The sequence below is a fragment of the Erithacus rubecula genome (assembly GCF_903797595.1).
Source record: "Erithacus rubecula genome assembly, chromosome: 3".
NCBI classification, from domain to species: domain Eukaryota; kingdom Metazoa; phylum Chordata; class Aves; order Passeriformes; family Muscicapidae; genus Erithacus; species Erithacus rubecula.
The window spans coordinates 43,574,979-43,596,852 of NC_136689.1; the positions used below are offsets into that span (position 1 = coordinate 43,574,979).

Consider the following 21,874-nt stretch of genomic DNA (forward strand, 5'->3'; position numbering starts at 1 on the left):
TCTGAATCTTTGGTAAAATCTTCCACAATTCTACTCAGTTCCTGTCATTTGTGGACCCAAAACCACTAAAAGTTCATGAGTAAAGCATGATATAGGTGACTTAGTAGTCTTCCAAAAAAGAATGTTGCTGTAAAGTGCTCATTTCAACAGGAAGTAAAAGGCTAAAGTTAAGGCTTCTTATGTGCCCCACCTCCTGCTTCTGGCTGAATGGGCTATTTCTCCAAACACGGTTTTTGCAATTATAGAGTTTTTAGTTGCAAGAATAAGCAGTGCCTGGCCAGAGAAAACTCTCATCACAATCAGACAAAATCTGTGGAAGTTTCTGCTACATAAAATGAGAAAAATTCCTTTTTTTTTTCCTTAAATGAAGCCGTGTTTGGTTTTATTGGACTTTTATTTTCCTATGTAGTTTTACTCTACTTTAACTTTCTTTTCTCTAGTATCATCGTTTATTTCGATTTAATAAGGAGTGAACAAAAGTGCACATTGAATCTCTTAAGGGTTCTATTGGGGCACTTTTGGTTAAAAGAAAAAAAAACTATTGGCATTGACTTAAAAGAATAACTTCTGTGGTTTTGGTTATGGCGATCCTCTCTATGTACTTAAATGGTTTGAGAGTGGGATTATTTTTGTCATAAGTTATTTCATGTTGTAAATTTCAGGTTTAGTATATGATACTAGCATACTGGATTTTGTTTGTTCTAATAGATTCTACTGGAAGGGTCTGGTACTTTGAAATTCAGTAGTTTTTGCTGGGCTAGAGCAGAAGGTGAAGACTTGGAAAAAGTTTTTGGTTTAGCTGGAGCAGAAGAAGGTGAAGATATTAATGAAAGCATTCCACAGAGATACTTTAAAAATGGCGTTCAAGGTATGAGATTTTTACTAGCCAGAATTAACTTACACCAAAGAGACAGAATGAAAAGTTGGAATATCAGTGATTATGATAAAGAAAAATGATTTAGAATTAATCCTGTTTTGTCTCAGAAGAAAATGAACTATGGAATTATTTATGGACTTTTTAAAAGTTTGTGCTGCAGGTGCTCTCTGTAAGGTCTGGAACCAAATGCCATTAAGTTAGTGTTAAAGAAATACAGAAACTTTGGGAAGTATTACACAGAACTATTGCATCTTTCATTGGGCACTGCACTGTTCTACTTTCATTGTCCTTTTTGATGGCTGTGGTCTAAGGTATTTCTGGACTGAGGCCAGCTCTTTCACTAACTTAAAGAATGATAATTTCATTTTAAAGTCTGAGAAAGTTAATGTGCTTCAGTTTCAACAGGCAGATCCATCCAAATGCAGTAGACTGCAAATACTATGTTATTTTTTTTCATTGGCTAAGAAAAATTTAGAAACTTATTTTTAATCTTCTGAATATTTTATTAGTCATTATCTTAGAACATCTCACAGACCTCTATTTCCAAGATAATGATGTCTCATATATCAGTTACTTTTATCAGAAACAACGGAAGGCTTGGTAATATTTTCTGAGAACAAAGAGAGCTTTTCTTGCTGTAAGTCCACATTGGGAAATAGTAAAATCAAGATCAGGTCTTTATTCAGGAAGAAATACAAATCTAATCTCTTTCCTGTTGCTCTTCAGAACTGTTCTTATATGTATGGTAATGAACATTTGTCTCTTAAAAAATTAAAATCCAGCAAGAAAAGAACTCAAAATAAACTTTTTAAGGAACTATTGAATTGGCACTTTTACTGAATTAGTTTATTTTTTTAGAGATTTTTTAGAGATTTTTGAGAACTGATGGGAACTACTATAGAAATAAGATTTGTGTATTTTATTCCTGTATGAAGCAGAAGAGATTTGTGAATAAGCTGCTATAATTTGATATGTGATGTTTTCATAGTGTTTTAGTGGAAAAAGATCCATAACTGTTTAGATCAGTGATTTCAGTGGCTAGCTACCTTATTTTTTATAACAGAGCTTTCTAAGCTAGTGAAGGTTTATTTCTTGGGATAGTTTAAAAAAAAAAAGAAATCCAAAGTCTAATATAACATAATTATTTCTGTTACTCACATGAGAATGGTTTACCATTCTCATTTACCATTGCTCAAATTGCCTGGCTCTGTAAGCTGTTAAAGAAAATCAAAACATTCTTTGCATTAATCATTGTGTCTGAATAGTGCAGCACAAGTCAGTTTGGTAATAGAACTGAAATAAACAATAAAGTAGCATATATAATCCTACAGAATCCAGTTAAAGTATAGGAAAGGAGTTCTTTCCTTTGAATTTATTTACATTTGCTATTTCAGTTTTCTGGTATGTTGGGTGATGATAATCTATAACTCGGTGAAGTTTGGAGACAAAGTTTGAAGTATTGAAAAGGATGAATGCTGAAAGAATAATCAAAGCACATTAATTATACATTCTGTATTTTGTAGGGTTTCCATTATACACAGCTCCTGAAGTAATAAAGGGCGACAACTTCTGCAAAGCCAGTGATCTGTGGTCCCTGGGATGTTTGCTCTATGAAATGTTCTCAGGTTGTAAGTTCGTATATTTATTTAATATCTGTGATACTGAAACATAGGTCATGGCTGCAGAGCAGATTCTTATGAACTTTCTAGGGAAGTTAGGACATATAAAAATTTGAGACAGGTTTTGAAGATTTCTTGAGGAATATACTAACTGTGCTTAAAAGACAAAAAAAAAGTCTTTATCCAATAATCAGGTAAAACAATACTGTTAAGTGGTCCTATTGACAACAGTTCTAACCAATATGTAGGGTTTAAATACTATTATTTAAAATTATGGCAGCCCTTGAATTCTGACAGTATAGTGTTTTTTAGCTCCTTGGTATTAAACTCTGTGTGCAATATTTCAACCTTTGAAAGAGAAAACTGCCTCACTATTAGACCTAGAGTAATTTGGTTCCCTGCCCATAAAGTACCCATTAGCTTGTGGTATAAGGAAGCTTCATCACAGAAGATAATTACACTGCAGCCTTCTTAAACCTTAAGCAAAACACTGATCTGTTGGATCAACACAGCAATACAGATACCGAGATTTCTGCCTTTTCCTGTTGTCTCATTTCTGATTCATATAGAGCTATCATGGTCACCTCTATCAAGCCATCTTTGGTGCCTCTTCCTGTCCATGGTTTCTTTTGATGTTCATGATGAAAGAATTTAATCCAAGATTTGGAATTTAAATTTACAAGAAAACTTGATAAATAGTACTCAGACTGAGGCTGTTTGTTTCTTTGGATGCTTTCTCAGGAAAACGTGCTCATGATAAATCATTGCACCTTACAACCGTTTTGAAGTTTGCCTAATCTGTGAAATACACTTCTGTTTATAGGAAAGCCACCATTCTTGTCAGAATGCCGTTCTGAATTAATTGAAAAAATTTTATCTGAAGATCCGCTGCGACCAGGACCAGAAGGTAGTGTTCTGTCATTCTTCAATGGCTCAAATCACAATAATACTTACAAAGTTAAAGCTTTGATTTATCCTTTTTTCTTCTGAGGCTGGTTGAAGGAATCAGTTGTTCAAAGTGAATGTTAGTAATGCCTTCCTGTGATAACTCCTTGTTAGTATGAATGCTTGTTTCCCTTTTGACAGAGACATATGTAATTTACTTTTAGTTGTAAACACTAGATCTACCTACTGGGGTGGAATTTTTGATCTTGTTCTTTCTGGACATCAGTGTTATTCACAGAGATCCTTATACATTAGTGACTCTTTTTCAGTTTAAGCAGTTTTTAACTTTACTTATTTTCTTCCTGATGGCTATCTGATAATTGGAGGATGCCTTTTTTTAAAGTTACAGATTTAAAAAAAAAATATTTGTTTGATGACTGAGAATTAGTAGTTTGTTTGTTTTGTGGTTTTTTTTTTTTTTTTTGAGGATTCTTTGAAATGCAGAGTATATATTTAAGATTCTTTATAAACTGAGGTTTGTTTTCAGTTGAAATTATTATCAAAATTTTTAACGTGACCTGTTGATAATAGTGTGGTTTACATTGGGTGATGATTGTTTTTGCTGTCCAATATTAAGTGTTTCTATTTACAGATTCTGCTTTTCACAAAGCTTCTGCCGAGTTTATCAGTTTGCTTGATGGTTTACTTCAAAAGGATCCTCAGAAAAGGTAAAGTGCCTAATCCATGACAGCTGTTTATGTTGTTACCTCTGGAGAAAATAATCATTATGATACTGTATATATAGTATTTTTTCAATGGCAAAAATTTCATCCCTCATTTAAAAGAGCAAACTGCTTTTCTTAGATGAAGATATATAGAATTAATGTTTTCATTAAGTGCATCTTGGCTTTTTTTTTTTTTTTTAACCTGGTGCTAAATAGGTAACTTTTTAACAGAATGATAGGCAGTTATGTTGGTTTTGTATGTCAAAACCACTGCAGCAGTTTAGAATTGGATGACTTTGCTTTTCCAAAGTAATGGGCATATGTATTTTATTAGGCTTTAACCTATACCTGTTACTGTTCCATTCTTAAATAATTTAGGGCTGTAAGTTACAGGGTATGTCACATAATTTACATGTGGGATAGACTCTGCAGTTTCCTTCATTCTAATTTCATACTTCAGTTATGTGAGTTTTCTATTCTGATTCAGGGCAAAAAGTTTGTCCTGTTAGAAAACAGATTCATTGTCCAAATAAAAGCAAACAAGGATTCACTGCTCTGTAGTGTCTCTACACTACAAAATCTAGTCTGGTATGTCTCTGTGGAGTTGTGCCTAGCCACTGCTTTTACAATTTGTTTGTTGCTTTCCAAAGGCTGAATTGGACAGACCTACTGCAGCATCCATTCTGGAAAGGATCCCTTAGACATTGTGGTGGTGGTTCTGCAGACAGACAGGGCACAAGCTTGAGGTACTGACTGTTCAAGGAAGATTTCTTTTAGTAAATATAAGCAAAGATAAAAAATATTTTGTTTTGTGTACATTTTATAACTTTTGAATTTTCTTAGAATTTTCATGAATTAATGAATGGAGTTTTACACCATTCAGTGGGTGGTTTTGGATATTTAGGAATTGTATTATCCTATTGGTGTACTGCACTGTCTGTTCACTTTCAACAGACTCCTTCCTGCTAGCTATAGAATATGTTGAATTTCACTTCTGAGCTAAATGCTCTCATTTAAATTTATTTGTTTATATATTATATAATATTGTTGTATGAATCTGACTTAGTCTTTAGTAATTTTTTTTGTTTGTTTTTATGCATTAGGCTTAGAGCCTCACAAAGCCTATCAGTGCAGCATCTTAGAGCTGTGGTTCAGTCTTATAATCTTGCAAATGCAGCTGACCCATATTCTTTGCTTATGACATGATTAATCTGATAGTAGGGGTTTTTTTTCTAAATTTTTTAATACTCTACACTGCTACATATACAGAAATGCCCAAGCCTTTTGCGAAAATGGTTTTTATGTATTAAAAAGTTATTTTTCTTCTAAACTCCTTTTACCTTGGTAGTTTTTGTGTTCCTAATTTTGAATTAGGACATTTAGCATTGTTTTTTATGTTACTTTGTTTTAAATATTTGAAAGATACTTCAGGTTTCAATCTGGGGAACTAATGTCAAAATGGTTTTAGAATGCTGAGTGTTTTTTGTTGTATCTACTTTAAAATTTTCTCTCATGTTGTTTGATACCTATTTCTGATACCAATACTGCAGTATTTTTGTTATTAATGTTTCTTATAGTCTGAGATAGAAATCTTTGTCTTCTAATTATATTACTGCTTTCATCTGCAATAAAAAAAATTAATATTTAAAGTTTATATTGTAAACCTAAGATTTTATTCAAGGTTTTAGCAAGACTTCTCTCAACAATCTGATAGTGCTAATTTTGGGGAATTTTCAGAGAACCAGAAGAACCTTAATCTAGAAAATATTAGGCTATTTGGCCATACTCTTGAGGTTTTTCTAAGGTCTCTGAAATGTCTACTGGTGTATGCACTAATTGACAAATATGACATATAAAACATTGTCTTGACATGCAAAGAAAGGTTAATACTCTCTCTTTTCCAACTGTGAGGAATCTATTTTCATCACAGCATGGCTTGGATTAATATTTGATATCCTGGTGAGCCTTCATTAAGGTTTTATGACCTAGTACTGTATGAATAATATAAAGACATGTTGAAAAACACCCAAATAACCAAAACCAAAAATTGCACTCAAGTGTGACATGCAAATCATTCCACAGGTGAAAATGTGGTTTTAATCTAGGCTACAAACTTTATTATTGAAGATACGTTTGTTGTGACTTTTTCCTGTGAAGATTAAAATGTCTGTAATGCTTTTAATATTTCTTTAGTATCTCTTGTATTATATAATATTACTTTGTAAATGTCTTTCATTTGAGTTCTAATGATAGAATTTTTAATATTCTCCAAGTTATTTGCTGTACACTTATTTTTCATCATTGCCATTACCAGTATAAAAATATGTCCAACACATATTTAAAGATTATATTTATTGTTCTAGAGAATGACAGCTAAACTGTATGCTAACAATTGCAACAAGTAATGGATTTTTTTTTTAATAATCCATCCTTTTTTTAAAAAAAAATCTGTAATTGATATAATTTATTAAGCAGCAGAGAAGACACAGAATCATCAGTTTCTTTGAGTGCCAAAGAGTCAGTGGATGCTCCTAAAAATCCAGATAACCTGTCATCCTCAAGGGCAGGTCTTAAACCACCAAGCGATTCTTTCAAAATAGGTAATAATGCTCATTATGTTACTTTTTAGTTATTTTATCAATCCCTACCAACATATTTAGTCTCTATGTTTAATTTCATTTTAATCTCTGAAAGCAAGTTTATGTTCTCTTTTTGGTAGAAGCTCAGACTGAATTGCGCCCCAAAAGTGTAGTTGATGGTGAATCAAATGAATCCATATTTCTTCTCAGGTATGAAAACCTTCTTGTAACCCTATATGCTTAGTGTTGATTTTTTTTCTCCTCTGTCTCTTCAAACTTTTTATTATTATGACTCTAACACTGTGTCTGTGTCTCCTTTTAAATTTTCTATTGCTAGTTAATAAATATTAAAATGCATTTGAAGAGCTGTGAAAGCCCTGTGTGTAATTAAAGCTTATATGACTTTATTGATCTTATTTTTGAAAGTAAACTTTTGATTATGTGTCTAAACAGAAAGCTCTGACCTAAATCCAACCTTCCTTCCTTCCTTCCTTCCTTCCTTCCTTCCTTCCTTCCTTCCTTCCTTCCTTCCTTCCTTCCTTCCTTCCTTCCTTCCTTCCTTCCTTCCTTCCTTCCTTCCTTCCTTCCTTCCTTCCTTCCTTCCTTCCTTCCTTCCTCCTTCCTTCCTTCCTCCTTCCTTCCTTCCTTCCTTCCTTCCTTCTCCTTCCTTCCTTCCTTCCTTCCTTCCTTCCTTCCTTCCTTCCTTCCTTCCTTCCTTCCTTCCTTCCTTCCTTTCCTTCCTTCCTTCCTTCCTTCCTTCCTTCCTTCCTTCCTTCCTTCCTTCCTTCCTCCTTCCTTCCTTCCATCCTTCCTTCCTTCCTTCCTCCTTCCTTCCTTCCTTCCTTCCTTCCTATCCTTCCTTCCTCCTTCCTTCCTTCCTTCCTTCCTTCCTTCCTTCCTCTCCTTCCTTCCTTCCTTCCTTCTCCTTCCTTCCACTTCCTTCCTTCCTTCCTTCCTCCTTCCTTCCTTCTTCCTCTTCCTTCCTTCCTTCCTGTTCCTTCCTTCCTTCCTACTCCTTCCTTCCTTCCTTCCTTCCTTCCTTCTTCATTCCTTCCTTCCTTCCGTCCTTCCTATCCTTCCTTCCTTCCTGTCCTTCCTTCCTTCCTTCCTTTCCTCTTCCTTCCTTCCTTCCTATCCTTCCTTCCTTCCTTCCTGTCCTTCCTTCCTTCCTTCCTTCCTCCCTTCCTATCCCTTCCTTCCTTACCTGCCTTCCTTCCTCATTCCTTCCTTCCTTCCGTCCTTCCTTCCCTTCCTTCCTTCCTTCCTCCTTCCTTCCTTCCTTCCTTCCTTCCTTCCTTCCTTCCTTCCTTCCTTCCTTCCTTCCTTCCTTCCTTCCTTCCTTCCTTCCTTCCTTCCTTCCTTCCTTCCTTCCTTCCTTCCTTCCTTCCTTCCTTCCTTCCTTCCTTCCTTCCTTCCTTCCTTCCTTCCTTCCTTCCTTCCTTCCTTCCTTCCTTCCTTCCTTCCTTCCTTTCCTTCCTTCCTTCCTTCCTTCCTTCCTTCCTTCCTTCCTTCCTTCCTTCCTTCCTTCCTTCCTTCCTTCCTTCCTTCCTTCCTTCCTTCCTTCCTTCCTTCCTTCCTTCCTTCCTTCCTTCCTTCCTTCCTTCCTTCCTTCCTTCCTTCCTTCCTTCCTTCCTTCCTTCCTTCCTTCCTTCCCTCCTTCCTTCCTTCCTTCCTTCCTTCCTTCCTTCCTTCCTTCCTTCCTTCCTTCCTTCTTCCTTCCTTCCGTCCTTCCTTGCCTTCCTTCCTTCCTTCCGTCCTTCCTTTCCATTCCTTCCTGTCCTCCTCTTCCTCCTTCCTTCCTTCTGTCCTTCCTTCCTTCCTTCCTTCCTTCCCCCTTCCTGCCTCCCTGTCCTTCCTCCTGTCCTTCCTTCCTTCCAATTCCTTTCCTTCCTTCCTTCCTTTCCTTCCCTTCCTTCCTTCCTTCATTCCTTCCTTCCCTCCCTCCCTCCTCCCTCCCGCCTCCCCCCTCCCTCCTTCCTCCCTCCCTCCTTCCCTCCCTTCCTCCCTCCCTTCCTCCCTTTCCTTCCTCCCTCCCTCCCTCTGGCTTTCAAGCCAAGAAGATTGTCTAGTGAAATGCTTCTCTTATCAACATCAAACTGAAATATTCAAGTTTGAAAATATTATTTTAAGCTTCTTGCATAACCTGAAATAGGACTTTTGTACATAATACTGTGTAGAAAGGTTATTTTAGTTGGTTTTAATAAAGTGTTTTCATCTCACTTATGACTTTCATCATCACAGCTAAACATAGCATTTGATTTAGCAAGCTGCTCAAAAGAAAATCTACAATGATATTAAAAATGATATAACATAAAATCCAAATAATATTTTTAGCAATGTGATTCATTTGTAATTACACTAATTTAAATGCAAATTTGAAATGTAATGCAAACAATTAAAAAATGTGTTCTGAAGTTCCCATTGCTTCAATGATACAACTTCTGAAAGCTGTATATGTGATGTCTAGTAAAGTATTAAAACATTGGAGTGACAAAAACTTGCTTACCTGGCACTTGGCACCAGAATTTAATTAGCTACTGGAGTGGTTAATCAGCTTTTAAGAGCAGTGGCTTCTTCTACTTCTAAGTGCAGATGGAATAGATCTCATGCAATTTAAGTAGTTTAATTCAGCAATCTCTTGTCCATCAGAGAACTGAAAAATAGGTACTATTATCTGTATCTCAAACATATATGAAAGCAAATTGGTTGAATTAATTGAAATTAAAAAATGAACAAATCTACATGTTTTGAAGTATGTGTCAACTTAGAATCATAGTAAAAATACAATAATGTATTTTTTAATTTAGTTGTTTTTTCTAATGGAGAAATCTGATTTGCAACTAAATGTGTCTTGCTTTCTGCTAGTCAAGAAAACATGTTCATTCGAAGTTTTTGATTTAACTAGTTTCCTGGCCTGCCAATTACAATTCTAAATTGATTTAAAATGTTTTAATTTAAATTATTGTGTACTGTAATCTGAAAGTTCACTAGGAGCATTATGGCAATTACAACTTGGCAGTATTCTGGTCTCTCCTTTCTTCATTTTCTGATCAGCAGACAGGATTTTAAAAAGTAAGAAAAGAAAAAGTTAAAGGTAAACCCAGTTCACAATGCTACACAAAAATTAGGAAGTTTTTAATTCCCATTACTTAGCCAAAACTTAATAGTCAAAACAGAATAACATAAAATAAATTGGAATTTTTTGTCACGTTAATTTGCTTTGTATGCTTTTTGTTATTAGGAGTTATAACGGTTTAGCTTCCAGTTTGTTGTGTCATTATGGCTGAGAAAATAAATTACATTCATTTAATAATTTCAACAAAATACCGTCTTCTGATTTCTAACTAGTAAAGAAATCCTAACCTTGTCAGAACACATTTAAAGACAGAAAATTCGTGTTTAGTTAGGGAATCAGGCAGAGCATAGTGTAATTTATGTTTGCCAGCTTTGAAAATTTGCTTCTTGTCATGAAAATTTCAAAAGAGCAACAAGAAACTAGTTTGCAATGAAACTTAATCTGTAGTCCTTATTGGTTCTTAATTATTTTTTTTCTTTCTTTTGCTGAAGTTCTCGTCCCACGCCTAGAACGAACTCAGCAGTAGAAGTATGTGATACTACTACTGTCCCAATCAAAAATTCTCCACAAGGAGATTCATGCTTGAAAAAAGTGAGTAAAAAGTTGATATTGAGGGATGATGGTATCTCTGCAGTTAAATTATTAGCCTGAAGTCTGTGGCAAAGTTAACTTTCTTTTGTATCCTTCCATAATTAAGTTGTTTGAAAAAAAATATTTGCAGAACTTCAGATGCAGGAGTTAAGAAAGATACTTAGTCCCTTTTTTTTTGACCTAGTGCATAAAAGACAAGTTATCTTCTTTCTTCTCATTCTTCATTTTGACCCAATGCTTTTTCCTACACTGTGTTTCTCTTACCATAATTTTTAGTTGGTCCTATCTGCTACTACATAAATAAAAAGCAAGTTAGTGTATATTTCCCTGGCCAGGCTGCTTGGTGCAATTTGAAATTAAATGTTTTGTGAATAAATATGAATTAACTCTTTTTTTGGTACATAACAATTTTTAAAAAAACCTTGTTCTTGTTCTAGGCAGAAAATGTATGCTCAAGTCAGCAGGATATGGAGTCAAAATTGAAAGAGCTCATTTACACTGAATCTGATCTTATCGTGACACCAATCATTGACAATCCAAAGGTATAGCAAAATAAAATAAAAGATTCAGGAACTTGTGTTTAAGACTATTTTTGCAGATAAATTTTTAATCTGGGTGAAACTCATTTCCTGTATTTTATAGTCCTCATTTTAAAGCAGTTCCACCCAGTTATCTGGCAAGCTCTCATGCAATTTTTTGGCAGTCTTTATAATCCTATTGTGTTGCTAATTTGGAGGAGTGAGTTATTTTGGGATTGAATAATAATATTAAATAATATCTTACAAGAAATAGAAGCTACTAAATGCTGTGTTCAGTGCTTTTGTAGTTTGTTTACTGATAACTTGCTTTGATATCTGTTACTTAAATGAACAGCAACCTTTGGTTTATTATACTCAAAACAAAAGCATCTATGAAGCCTTCTAGGTTTGGAGTTAGACTTTTACAGAGTAACATTTAGTACTCTTTAGACTTCAACTGTGATAAAGATTCTTTTCAGCCTGGCCTGATTTTCTCTCTTAAAGAACACCTGATGTTACAAGAAATGTTCATTCTATTCCTGTCATATGGATTCTAATGTGCTAGAAGTTTGCAATGAGTCTCCTGAGCAGGGAATTCACAGTTAAGTTTGACAGTAAAGAGCAAACAAAAAAAGAATCAGTGCTCTGCACTGCAATGACAGTGTAACATACATTTATAGGCAGATGTATTGGTAGAAAGAATTACAGGCAAGAGCCCCTTTGGTCTTCCTTTTGTTTCTATGCCAGGAAACATTAGGCAGTCTTAGCAACTTTACTCAGTGAATTCCTGATATGGGGAATGCAAGATTTTTCATTGGAAGTGAGCATCTCAACTCATTAGGAATGTCTCACAGCTTTTAGTTGCTGTATTGCTTTAGTATTCACAATTCTTTTGCTTTGTTTTAATGGATTTCTTAACACTTTCAGAAACTAAAAGTCTTACACAGTTAGATAAGTAACTGCGAAATAATACTTTTTAAATATGTTTGGGATGATAGACATTGTTCCTAGTGGAGATTTTCAAAGGTAATTACTTATTTGAATACTACTGTTGTCAATTTCTCAGTTCTGTCTCAGGACTTTGACACAAAGCCTTACTCTTTCATTGCTCCTCTTCTTACTACAAGTTTAAGAGATGAGATTAGGGGTAGGTGCAGACATTCATGTCTGTGCACATATAGGCTAATCTCTGTACCATGCAATGCCAGACTCAGAATTAGTGCACAATAGCCCACTAAGTTCTAGGGACATGTAATCAGAGTCACTGCCTGCTTGGTGATGACTCTGTAGTCTGCTTTTCAGACTAGAGGATGATACTGACACCTGGTAAATCTGAAGAGCTTGCAGTATAATCCCCTGAAAAGGGATTTGCTAGATGCTAGCAGAATTCTTGAAAGCACATCAGCTTAAATTGTTAAATTTCCCTGTGTTCTGCAGATCTATGGAATTGAAGACCCTTTTAAGAAAATAGTTTTCTACTTAATACTTCATCTGTCAATGGCTAAATTCCATTACTCAGTTACCTTTTTGAAAGTTCTTTATTTACTGAAAATAGCACTCAAATGCTCGGTTACTGAGCAGTCATCCAATTTCATGATTTATAAGAAAATGAGGGAAAAATAGTCCTTATACCTTAAGAATGATGAGCTGTTGATAATATGACTTTTTATATTCGGGAAAGGTCTAGTAAATACGTATGCATGTATTTATTGTATGGAAATGAATTGCTAAAACTTCTTGTTTTATGAGCTGTCACCTTCATAGTTCCTTTTGGTAGCTTTTGAAACTCAAATGCAAATATTTTTCTGCATACAAGAGAGATAAAAATGTAAACTGAAAAAATCCTGGGATTTTGTTATCCCGTTTTAAAAATCGCCTAAGTGGAAATGCTAGCAATATGATTATATAAAAACCATGGAGTTAAATCTCAGATACTTACTTGAAAGAAATACATACCAGAAAACAATGGAAAATTGCTCAGTAATGAGCAGTAGCATGTACACCCATCCTGTATACAAATTTTGCGTCTTTGTATTCTCACATTCAACTACTTGAAGATTTTCTAGAAATGTGTTAAAACTAGGTATAATGTGTTTGGGTTTTTTCCAGATAATGAAGCAAGTACCAGTTAGATTTGACCCGAAAACTTTACATATACCAGCATATTCAGGTATGGATCTGCTGAAGTTTCTAACAAGTTGTGTGTGTGCTGCTGTAACTCACTACTGTAAGACCTGTACCTTCCCCTTGTAGATTATACATGGCCCCAGTTTCGGAACTCTTAATTTTTTAGTTGTGTATGCAATGTTTTTAGCTAGACCAATTTTGAGTAGCCTTTTCAAGTAAAACCACTTAAATTATATTCCTTTCTCATCTGCTTTCTTAATTTACAAGTCCTCACTCAAAACTTTTGCCATGAGGCAGTGTTTAGTGTGGGAAAAACAGCATGTTTTTTTTCCAACTGAGAGATTGAAACTGAAATATTCAACCAAATATGTTAAAACTTGATAAATGCAGGTGAACAAGTGGCAACAGGATCTTAAAAAGTTCAGTGTAGATCAGCCACCAATACTAGGCAGCCTTCCCGCCTTTAATCATGAAATGTTATGGCATTCATGTCCCAAAAGATAATGTAAAATTTTTTGGGATTTGTCTTTTTGTTGTTATTAATTTTCAATGTTTAAAAATATTTCTGAAAAGTAAAGTCAGCTCATTGTCATGAGTGTAACATTTCTTCCCCTGAAACATTTCCTCTAGTCTTTTTAAGGAAAATACTGGACTGTGCTTGAAGAGGAGTATCAGCCAGATATGGAGTCCTTCTAGAGTTCACATAGTACCTCTTCCTAGGCATAAGAGTTCATCTTTTCTTTCTGTAAAGTGTGTATTTTGAAGAGTTAATTTGTTGAAGAAATTTTATATTTGGAAAGGAGGACAACATCCTTCAATCTCCCAGTGAAGATTGTAACTGAAAATATTTTTAATTTTATTCATCCAAAAATGATCAAATTTTACTGCCTAAGGGGAATATTATATTTCATATTGCATTTAAGTAGTTGTCACATTGATATTCTGCTATGTTTTACTGTGGTCAGTATTTATTTAATATGGGACAGTGTTTTTTATTGTTGTAATGCTTTCAGAGTTGTAGCTTTCTTCTGGACAACTTTCTGATTGTTTTTGAGGATACTGAATTTGATGCTGCTCATCAGTAATGATTAAAGATAACATGAAAAACTTCAAATGAATACCTGAAAGCCAAACGTGTTTTCACCTCTACTAATGTATATTTACCTGCATTAGAAGGTGTTGTTATTTAAATGTAAAATCGGCATAAAAGACAGAAAATGTGCTTTTAAATTGTCTATACTGGAGCATATCAGGATGGCAGAGAAGTTATTAATAAATAACTACGAAACTGAGGGGCATGTATGGCTGCAAGATTGAAACTAACTTTTGAGACTGATAAGGAAGTCTGAAAAAAAATTTCAATTTCTGTGCTGTGGTCAATGAATTGAACCACAGTATATATGTTAATTGTCCATGTGACTTAATTTCTTTGTGCTCCTTCAGAAGTCTTCCATGTCCTAATTTGCTAAGGCTTAGCTAGGTGGATATCTACCTGTATGAGCGATTATACATGTTTTCAGCTTATTTATTGTGAGCAGGTTTCACTGGTATTTGTTAGATTTTGCCTCAAATTTACTTACAGGAAACTACACTTATTAATAATTAGTACTGCTACCTTTCCTAAGCATAATACAGATAAATATTTCCTTGAATGATTTAGCAGGTTTGCACTTTCAAAAATGTTTTGAGGCTTTCATTTCTGAATTTTTATCGTTTATTTCTCTTCTTGCTTCCATTTTGATTTCTGTAATCTTCAGATATGAATTATAACATGTTTCTTTAGTATTTTAAGTCCTAAAATTGTAATTAGACTCAAAATTCCGAACTTACTTATTCATGGTGATGTTACTTTGTAATGTGTTAAAGCTACAGCAAAGATCCGTTATTTTTAACTATTTGTTTTCCTTTTATGGTTAGCTGAGAAGTTGTCATCTATGAAAGAAGTGGACTGGAATAGCTTCTTGAAAAGAGTATGTGCCCTGCTTGATTCCAGTGAGAAGAATACAGGAGCAGCACGTTCTAAACTGAACTTATTGTACTATCTGTGCACTTTGGTTGTCCACAAGGAGATTGCAAACAGGCTAATTAGCTCTCAGCTGGTAAGTAATAAAGCTTTGAAGGAATCAACATGGTTTGCATATGTGCCATTGTATCAAAAATTAGCTGGTTTTAGTTATGTTTGATAAAATCAGTGGTGGGCTAGCAAAAATACGATGTTGATTAAAATAAAAAACCAAAAAACCAATTCCATGTTAGGTTTTTAAAAAGAGCTGAGGGAAACTAACTCTTTGTCTTAGATTTCAGATACATTTACATACGGTTTTTTGTATTAGGGAAAATGTTGGGGTAAAAACTAACCTTCATGAAGAGTGTAAAATAATGTAGGGTGAAAAATTAGTCTTTGTAAATCATTAAGTGGCAAAGGATAGTTTAAAGAGTTCATATATTAAATGTTAAGTTTATTTAGTCATATAACTGTAAAGAATAGCAGGAAAGCTTTCTAAAGAACAAGCAGTAAAATGTTCAGTAAACAGGGCTCCAAGCAGTGACCATGCTCTCTGAAGAATCTGTTTTGGGATTTCACATTTTAAAAACTATTTTCTACCAAACAATTATACTAGTATGCTCTGTAGTGGTTTAACATATTTCTTCAAGTTTTGCATGTGCAGAAGAGAAACAGACTTTCCCCCCCCCCACCTTTTTATATAAAGGTGTCACAGAAGTTAGCCTAAGATGATCACGCTTTTCATTTTATTTATTAGTAAGTAAACTACTTTGCTCTCCTACATTTGTAATAAGGCACCTAAGTTAAAGCTGAGATGTGTTATTGTTACATATAAGATACTAAAGACAAAATAGCACTATCAGAAAACCGTATGCAGGAGCATTTAGGTTGGAAGCAGTGGTAGGTCTTAGGCCTTATCATTCCTGTGAAAACCAGAAACAGAATTGCTGGAAGGTATATTCTATTATCACTGGAATTTGGAGCAAAGGGAACAATAATCCAGTAACTGAATAGCCAATTAACAGAACATTTTAAAAATGAGCTAATTAATAATTGTGCAGTTTGGTTCTTAAATGGCTGATTTTATATATTAACATTCATTATTCTGGTATTTGCCAACTATTTTGATATTCAAAAAATCATTTAATATTTGTTTTATAATGCTATATGCTGAGCTCTGTGCTTGTGGGTGAAAACATCAGACCTTCTTTCTCTAAACAGTGTTATTTGGAATGAAAAAAAAAATCTGACATTCAGATATATGTTTAGTAGTTTAGTGTAAGGCAGAAATATAGAAAAATATTTGTGTTTTTCCATTCAGGCTTTTTTATTTTTTATTTTTTTTAATCAGTGTTTGCACATTATCTACAGTATTTGTCTGTGATAATACTCTTACCAAATGTTATCTAAATACATTTTTATGAAATTACTAATATTTTGATTTCTTGTTTATAATTTGGAACTATCAGATCATTGAAATTCACTGATGTTTATTTATCTTCTTTGAACTATAGTTTCCTATATTGATACATCAGTTACGTGCAGCTGCAAACTGGGATATGTAAGTAAAAACTATTTTAAATTATTATTTTCGAATACAGACTTGTCAGTGAATTTCATTACATATATTTGTTAACAGGTTATTTGAGAAGCTTTTTAGCATGTCAGACTGCTGTTGTAACTGACAAGCAGTATGATGATATAAAATTGAATTTTTTCATCATTAAATTAATATATTGCTGTTCTACATTATGAAAGGTTACAGAAACTCTGTAAAATTTTATCTAGATAATATAGAGCTTAGTGTATCAAACAGAGTTACTTAAAATCACTGAGTAAAATAACTCCATACCATGATAGAATAAAATAACTATAATAGTAACTTCTTTTTCCCCACCACCTGTCAGGAATAGTTCAATGTGATAGTGCCCTCTGCTATTTGTTTCATAAAGTTTGATTTTATTATTCCAATTTTTTCCTTTAATGAAACATTGAAAACTGATTGCTGATACTGAATTTCTTTTTCTCAGCTCTCCTGAAAATCCCATAAATTATCTGTAGGGGTTTTCTTTATGGTATAAAAACTGAACATGAGTGTGACGATCAGTAATCCTAACAAACTAAAGAGCCTTCACACTTTAGAGCTAGAGGAAAGAAATGGCTTTATGGATATATTTACGTTAAATTAGACTGAAACACTGAAATAACTTGTCAATGCAAAGAAAATCGAAATAAGAAGAAAATCTGAACTGTAAATAGGATGTCAAATTTTTCTGCTTTTACAACCTGTGTAGATTATAAATAGGATAGAATTGTTTTTGTAGTATTTTGTAAATGTATTTCCTGCACCTACAAAATATTTATTTGATACACAGACGTGCTAATGTTGCTCGAGTGATTGGTTTACTGGCGTTACACACATCTGAACTTGGAGAAAATGTACCTGTTTCTGAGGTAACTTTTTTTTTTTTTTTCAGCAGGGAGTTTTTTTAATGTTTTTACTATTTTTGTCAGAAGTTTTCACAGCATTGTTTGTTTTGAACCCTGCTTTATTTTCAACTCATATGTAAAAAATGTAAATATAATCAATTAATTGAATGTATAAATTTACGAGCTTATTCTATGTAGTCATAGTTCTTATCTTCGTTAATCTGTGGCCACCAATGATAAAACTGGCATTTTTATTTCCTTTTCATAAAATCAAGTAGTCACTATCATACTTTCTGTGCATGTAGAAAGAAGAAACTGACACATTTGGTTATCCTGAAATGTAATTACTGCAATTAGTATAAAATGGTACAACTGATTCTTAGAGATCTTTTTCTCAAAAAAGAATTTATTGAGATGGGACTAATTTGAGATTTCTCACAGTTCTTAAAGAATGTGTGTAATGAAGGGTAAGTAATTTTCTTTGGAGAAGAAGAGTGTTTTTAGTTCTTGTTTGATATTACATGGTCAGTAGTTGACTTAACAAAAGACTGATTAGATTAAATGGTTTTACTGTCCTTTTCTTGCAAGTGACACATGCACACAGATTGTGAAATCTTGACAGAATGTGCTATTAAATGTGTGTTTCAAGTGTGAATGTGACATCTTTCTTCATGAAGTCAGAACTTAATGGGTGTTTGAATGTAAGACCCAACTGCTGAACACAAGTTGTAAATATGCCTGTGTGCTGTGCAAATCTGGTGTAGGAAGATACAATTAGTGTCAAATACCTGACTCTTGGAAATGCAACAAGGCAAGTGTTTTGCTGGTTTAGGTACCTCTCTTTTCTTCTTAATGAATATTAGAAATGATTGTGATTATCTTGCTATGTTTCTTAACATTGCCATTCTGTAGTGAAAGCTGAACTCAAAGAATTATTGTTGTTACCTAGGGTTTGCTGTTTGTTTTGTTAAGTTCCAAAGTAGGCCAAAAGTCCTTATACTTGCATTCACTAAAGTTTGGAAGTCTTTACTAACAGTTTTACAACAATTGAATTCCAGGTCACAATTTAAGTATGTTCTTTTATGTTGCAGATTTTTTTTCTGCTATTCAATGTTTTTAAGTTAAAATACTCAAAAGCAATTTTGAGATGTCCATATAGCTTTTGACATCAGATGTTTGTTTGGATGGTAAGCACTAATATGTTTAGCAATAGTTTTCCTGGCTTCACAGTTTCCATCAGAAAACACATATCCTAGTCAGCTTTTCTAAATAAAAGCAATAGATTGAAGTATTTATACATTGAATTGTAATATTATTTTGTTCAAAATGTTTCCAGTGCTTTTTTTTAAATTACAAGTCATTCACAAATAGAATTTAACATTTTTAGAGGTATCCATATACTTCGAAAACCAAGTCCAAGACCAGTGACATTTAAACTGAAGGAGAAGAAAGGAAAATTAATTTTCATTTTGACTTTTTGGCCCCATTTTTATGATAATTAAAATTAATTTTTATATGTATTCATTGAGAAAATAAGTTTGGGGTTTTTTTTTAATTAACAAGTCTGAGTTAAAAATGCATCTACTGTTCTTTGTTTAATGACATTAATTCCAATTTTTTTCTCTCAAAGTAATATCTATGAAATAAAAATTATTTTAGTGCTTACACAAAAATATATTGAGGAAAAAACCCATTGAACTCTAATATTTTCATGTGTTCATATTTATTTTTGCATATATAATTTAAAATCCAATAACAGTAGGCAGTACACAAAACACAGTAGTTCATTTATAGGTAAAATAGGAAGGAGATATTTAGGAATTTCGCATCTAGAGTTGTATTCCCTCTGCTCCCTTCAAAGGGATCTGTGAGTTGAACAGTCTTATTAACTGTCAGCTATTTAACGTTTTGTGATGCTTTAAAAAAACCCCCACAAAGCAAACCTTTCTATCAGCATTATATACAGGATTAAATATAATGCTGTAATTTATCCTCTCATATGAGCCATCTGATACTTCAGGTGAAGTTTATTGGTGGCTGTTGCAATTTAGGAAATGTCAAAATCAAGCTGTGTCTTGAGCTGAATAACATAATCTAAAATGGCACTCCAGGTCTAAAATGACAGATCTAGATCTTAGAGTCTGAAGATATAGGAGATCTGTCTCTTGGTAGAGTTTTTTGTTTTCTTTCCTTTTCCATTCCTAGTGACTTCTAATTTGATTTGATAACTGTTTGATTTTTTTTGACCTGTTAAATAGTTGTGATCTCCTTTGGCTCCAAAATTTGTTCCCAAGTGTGAAAAGTCAATTGAGAGCTTGTGAATATGCAATTCTGGAATTATTTTTGCCACATATAAGTACCATGCTATTTATGTCAAGTTTTCTTTCCAGTTGTTATCACTTAGTCATGTTCCATTAGCAGTTTTGTTGTTACCTCATGACACACTCATCACTTTTTTGTGATTTCTTTTGTACTTTTAAAGTAGCACAGGACCTGGTAGAGATTCATGCAGGTTGCCACTGCTGGCCCTTACATATTAGAAGGCTGACTGTTTATTTCTACCCTCTACTGCCTTCTGCCCACTTAGACATTTATTTAAAGATAGTTCCTATATCCTTGAGGTTGAATCTGTACCTTTACATTTTTTATTACAAATCATAGGAGCCTTAAAATCCCTAAAGAGGCAGAAAAACTTTAGAAAAGAAAAGAAGCCTGAAGCTCATTTTACAGGCTAAAGTAACCTTTCACATAATGCATGCCAAAAGCCTTCAATTTACTTGTCTTTGAAAAATTAATGTTTTGGGGTTTTTTAAGGTTTTTTTTTCCAGGGAAGCAGGGAACAGCAGTTTCCTTTGACTGTAACCACCAGAGGTCACTAAAACACAAAATAAAATTAAAGTAAACTACTTTTTTGCAGACTAGGCAAGCATGGAACTGTGTACTATCTTTATTCTGCTGATGTATTTGAGTATGTAGGTCATATTAGAAAAAATTAGAATAAATGAATATTTATATTTGTAAATTCAATGGTGGTTGATCTATTTCCAGTTAAGTATTTTTAAGAAGTATATTGCATTGATAAGAAAAAGATTACACTGATCTTAGAATACAATAGGGGAACTGATCTCTTTTATAACTGCGTGTGAAACCTTTTATATGCAATTTCTTCTATTGTGCAGCTGTAATAAAAGATTTTAATAGGTCATATTTTTTTCCTGACTTAACGTAATTTTTTCCCCCATGGTATTTGCCTTTATAAATCTGAAACATAATTTTCTCTTATTTATTGCTAGTTATTTTAGGAAAACACCTACACTTTAAACTTTTATTTTTGTATTTAAATTTTGAAAGTAGTTATTAAAATTCAGGGATAAAACCCTGTTCCTTCCAGGATTCTGTTCTTCATCTTACAGGAAAAAAATTCTTCCATAGTTAGGAAGTCTTGTTTCCATGTGTATCTAATTTGGTGTATTTATTAACAGAAGCTATTGTCCTTTCCTTTCTGTGAATATACTGGGCCTTCTGCCACATAGGATGCTGCTACACTGATGTGACATTCTGGACTCACTCTACCAGTTTACTAAGAGATGATGGAGCAATTTATCAGTTTGCCTACATGTCAGGAAGCAGTGTCCTTCTCTGTCTGGTAGGAAACCACCCTGAAGTTGTTCTCTGCCTGGCCTTTTTGGTGGCAAAATCTAGTTCTTTTCCATACCTTTTTCAAATTTACTAAATGGGAATATCAATCTCACCCTATGGCCTAGGCAGTTGTTCCTGTTTTTTATCAGACCTTGATCCACTGCTCTACTTATGTTTGAAGGATTCAGAGAACCTGCTGCATCCTTCACACTGTGAGCTTCTTTAGAAAGTCTTTGGCTTAATGTTTTCCATGGCTCAATTAATAGACTAAATATCCCATGAGGGATGACAGCATATCAGAGTATCTCCATAATACTGAGCTTTGATTCCTTTGTCAAAGTGGTGAAATATCCAGATTTCTCTTTTAATCCAAACTGAAACTCCATATAATTTAAGCCTTTTTCTTTCTGACTTTTTATTAAAGTACAATTTAGTGGTTGCTGGGAAGCAGTTGTGTAGTTACAGGTGTAGTTTTGTGACCTGTAACTCTAGCTAGCTCATTGTGTCTACATTGTTCACTGTCTACAGTTTGTTGTCATTCAAATTCATACAGAATGCTAATTTTAAGTTTCCCTCTCTGATACCTACTGTTTCTAGGACTGTCCATGTCTGCCCATACTACAGTGAGTTTCAAATAAAAATGGTTTGATTTGGCCATTTATTCCAAACCTATTTAGTTTTAATGCTGTTTTATTGTAAAATGACTTTATAAATCTTCTCAAAAATTATCATAATTTTAGTGTATCCTTGTTTTCTCCAAGGGCTCTTTCCTTGTTTTGATCTGATATGTCTTAAGTGGAAAA

At 33.7% G+C, this 21,874-nt stretch overlaps 1 protein-coding gene across 12 annotated transcripts in view; it reads left to right on the plus strand.

The window, feature by feature from the left end:
* ULK4 (unc-51 like kinase 4) overlaps nucleotides 1-21,874 on the plus strand; it is a 217,325-nt gene that overhangs the window by 7,501 nt on the left and 187,950 nt on the right. For 11 of the 12 annotated variants that reach the window (XM_079299920.1, XM_079299912.1, XM_079299915.1 and 8 more), the window contains 13 exons: nucleotides 709-868; nucleotides 2,401-2,502; nucleotides 3,320-3,403; nucleotides 4,034-4,109; nucleotides 4,757-4,852; nucleotides 6,582-6,706; nucleotides 6,826-6,895; nucleotides 10,253-10,352; nucleotides 10,790-10,894; nucleotides 12,980-13,040; nucleotides 14,915-15,096; nucleotides 16,517-16,563; nucleotides 17,378-17,456. In XM_079299920.1, the coding sequence (XP_079156046.1) occupies nucleotides 709-868; nucleotides 2,401-2,502; nucleotides 3,320-3,403; nucleotides 4,034-4,109; nucleotides 4,757-4,852; nucleotides 6,582-6,706; nucleotides 6,826-6,895; nucleotides 10,253-10,352; nucleotides 10,790-10,894; nucleotides 12,980-13,040; nucleotides 14,915-15,096; nucleotides 16,517-16,563; nucleotides 17,378-17,456 (1,287 nt within the window). The remainder of the gene's footprint in view (nucleotides 1-708; nucleotides 869-2,400; nucleotides 2,503-3,319; nucleotides 3,404-4,033; nucleotides 4,110-4,756; nucleotides 4,853-6,581; nucleotides 6,707-6,825; nucleotides 6,896-10,252; nucleotides 10,353-10,789; nucleotides 10,895-12,979; nucleotides 13,041-14,914; nucleotides 15,097-16,516; nucleotides 16,564-17,377; nucleotides 17,457-21,874) is intronic. The other variant, XM_079299922.1, reaches the window with a different exon arrangement.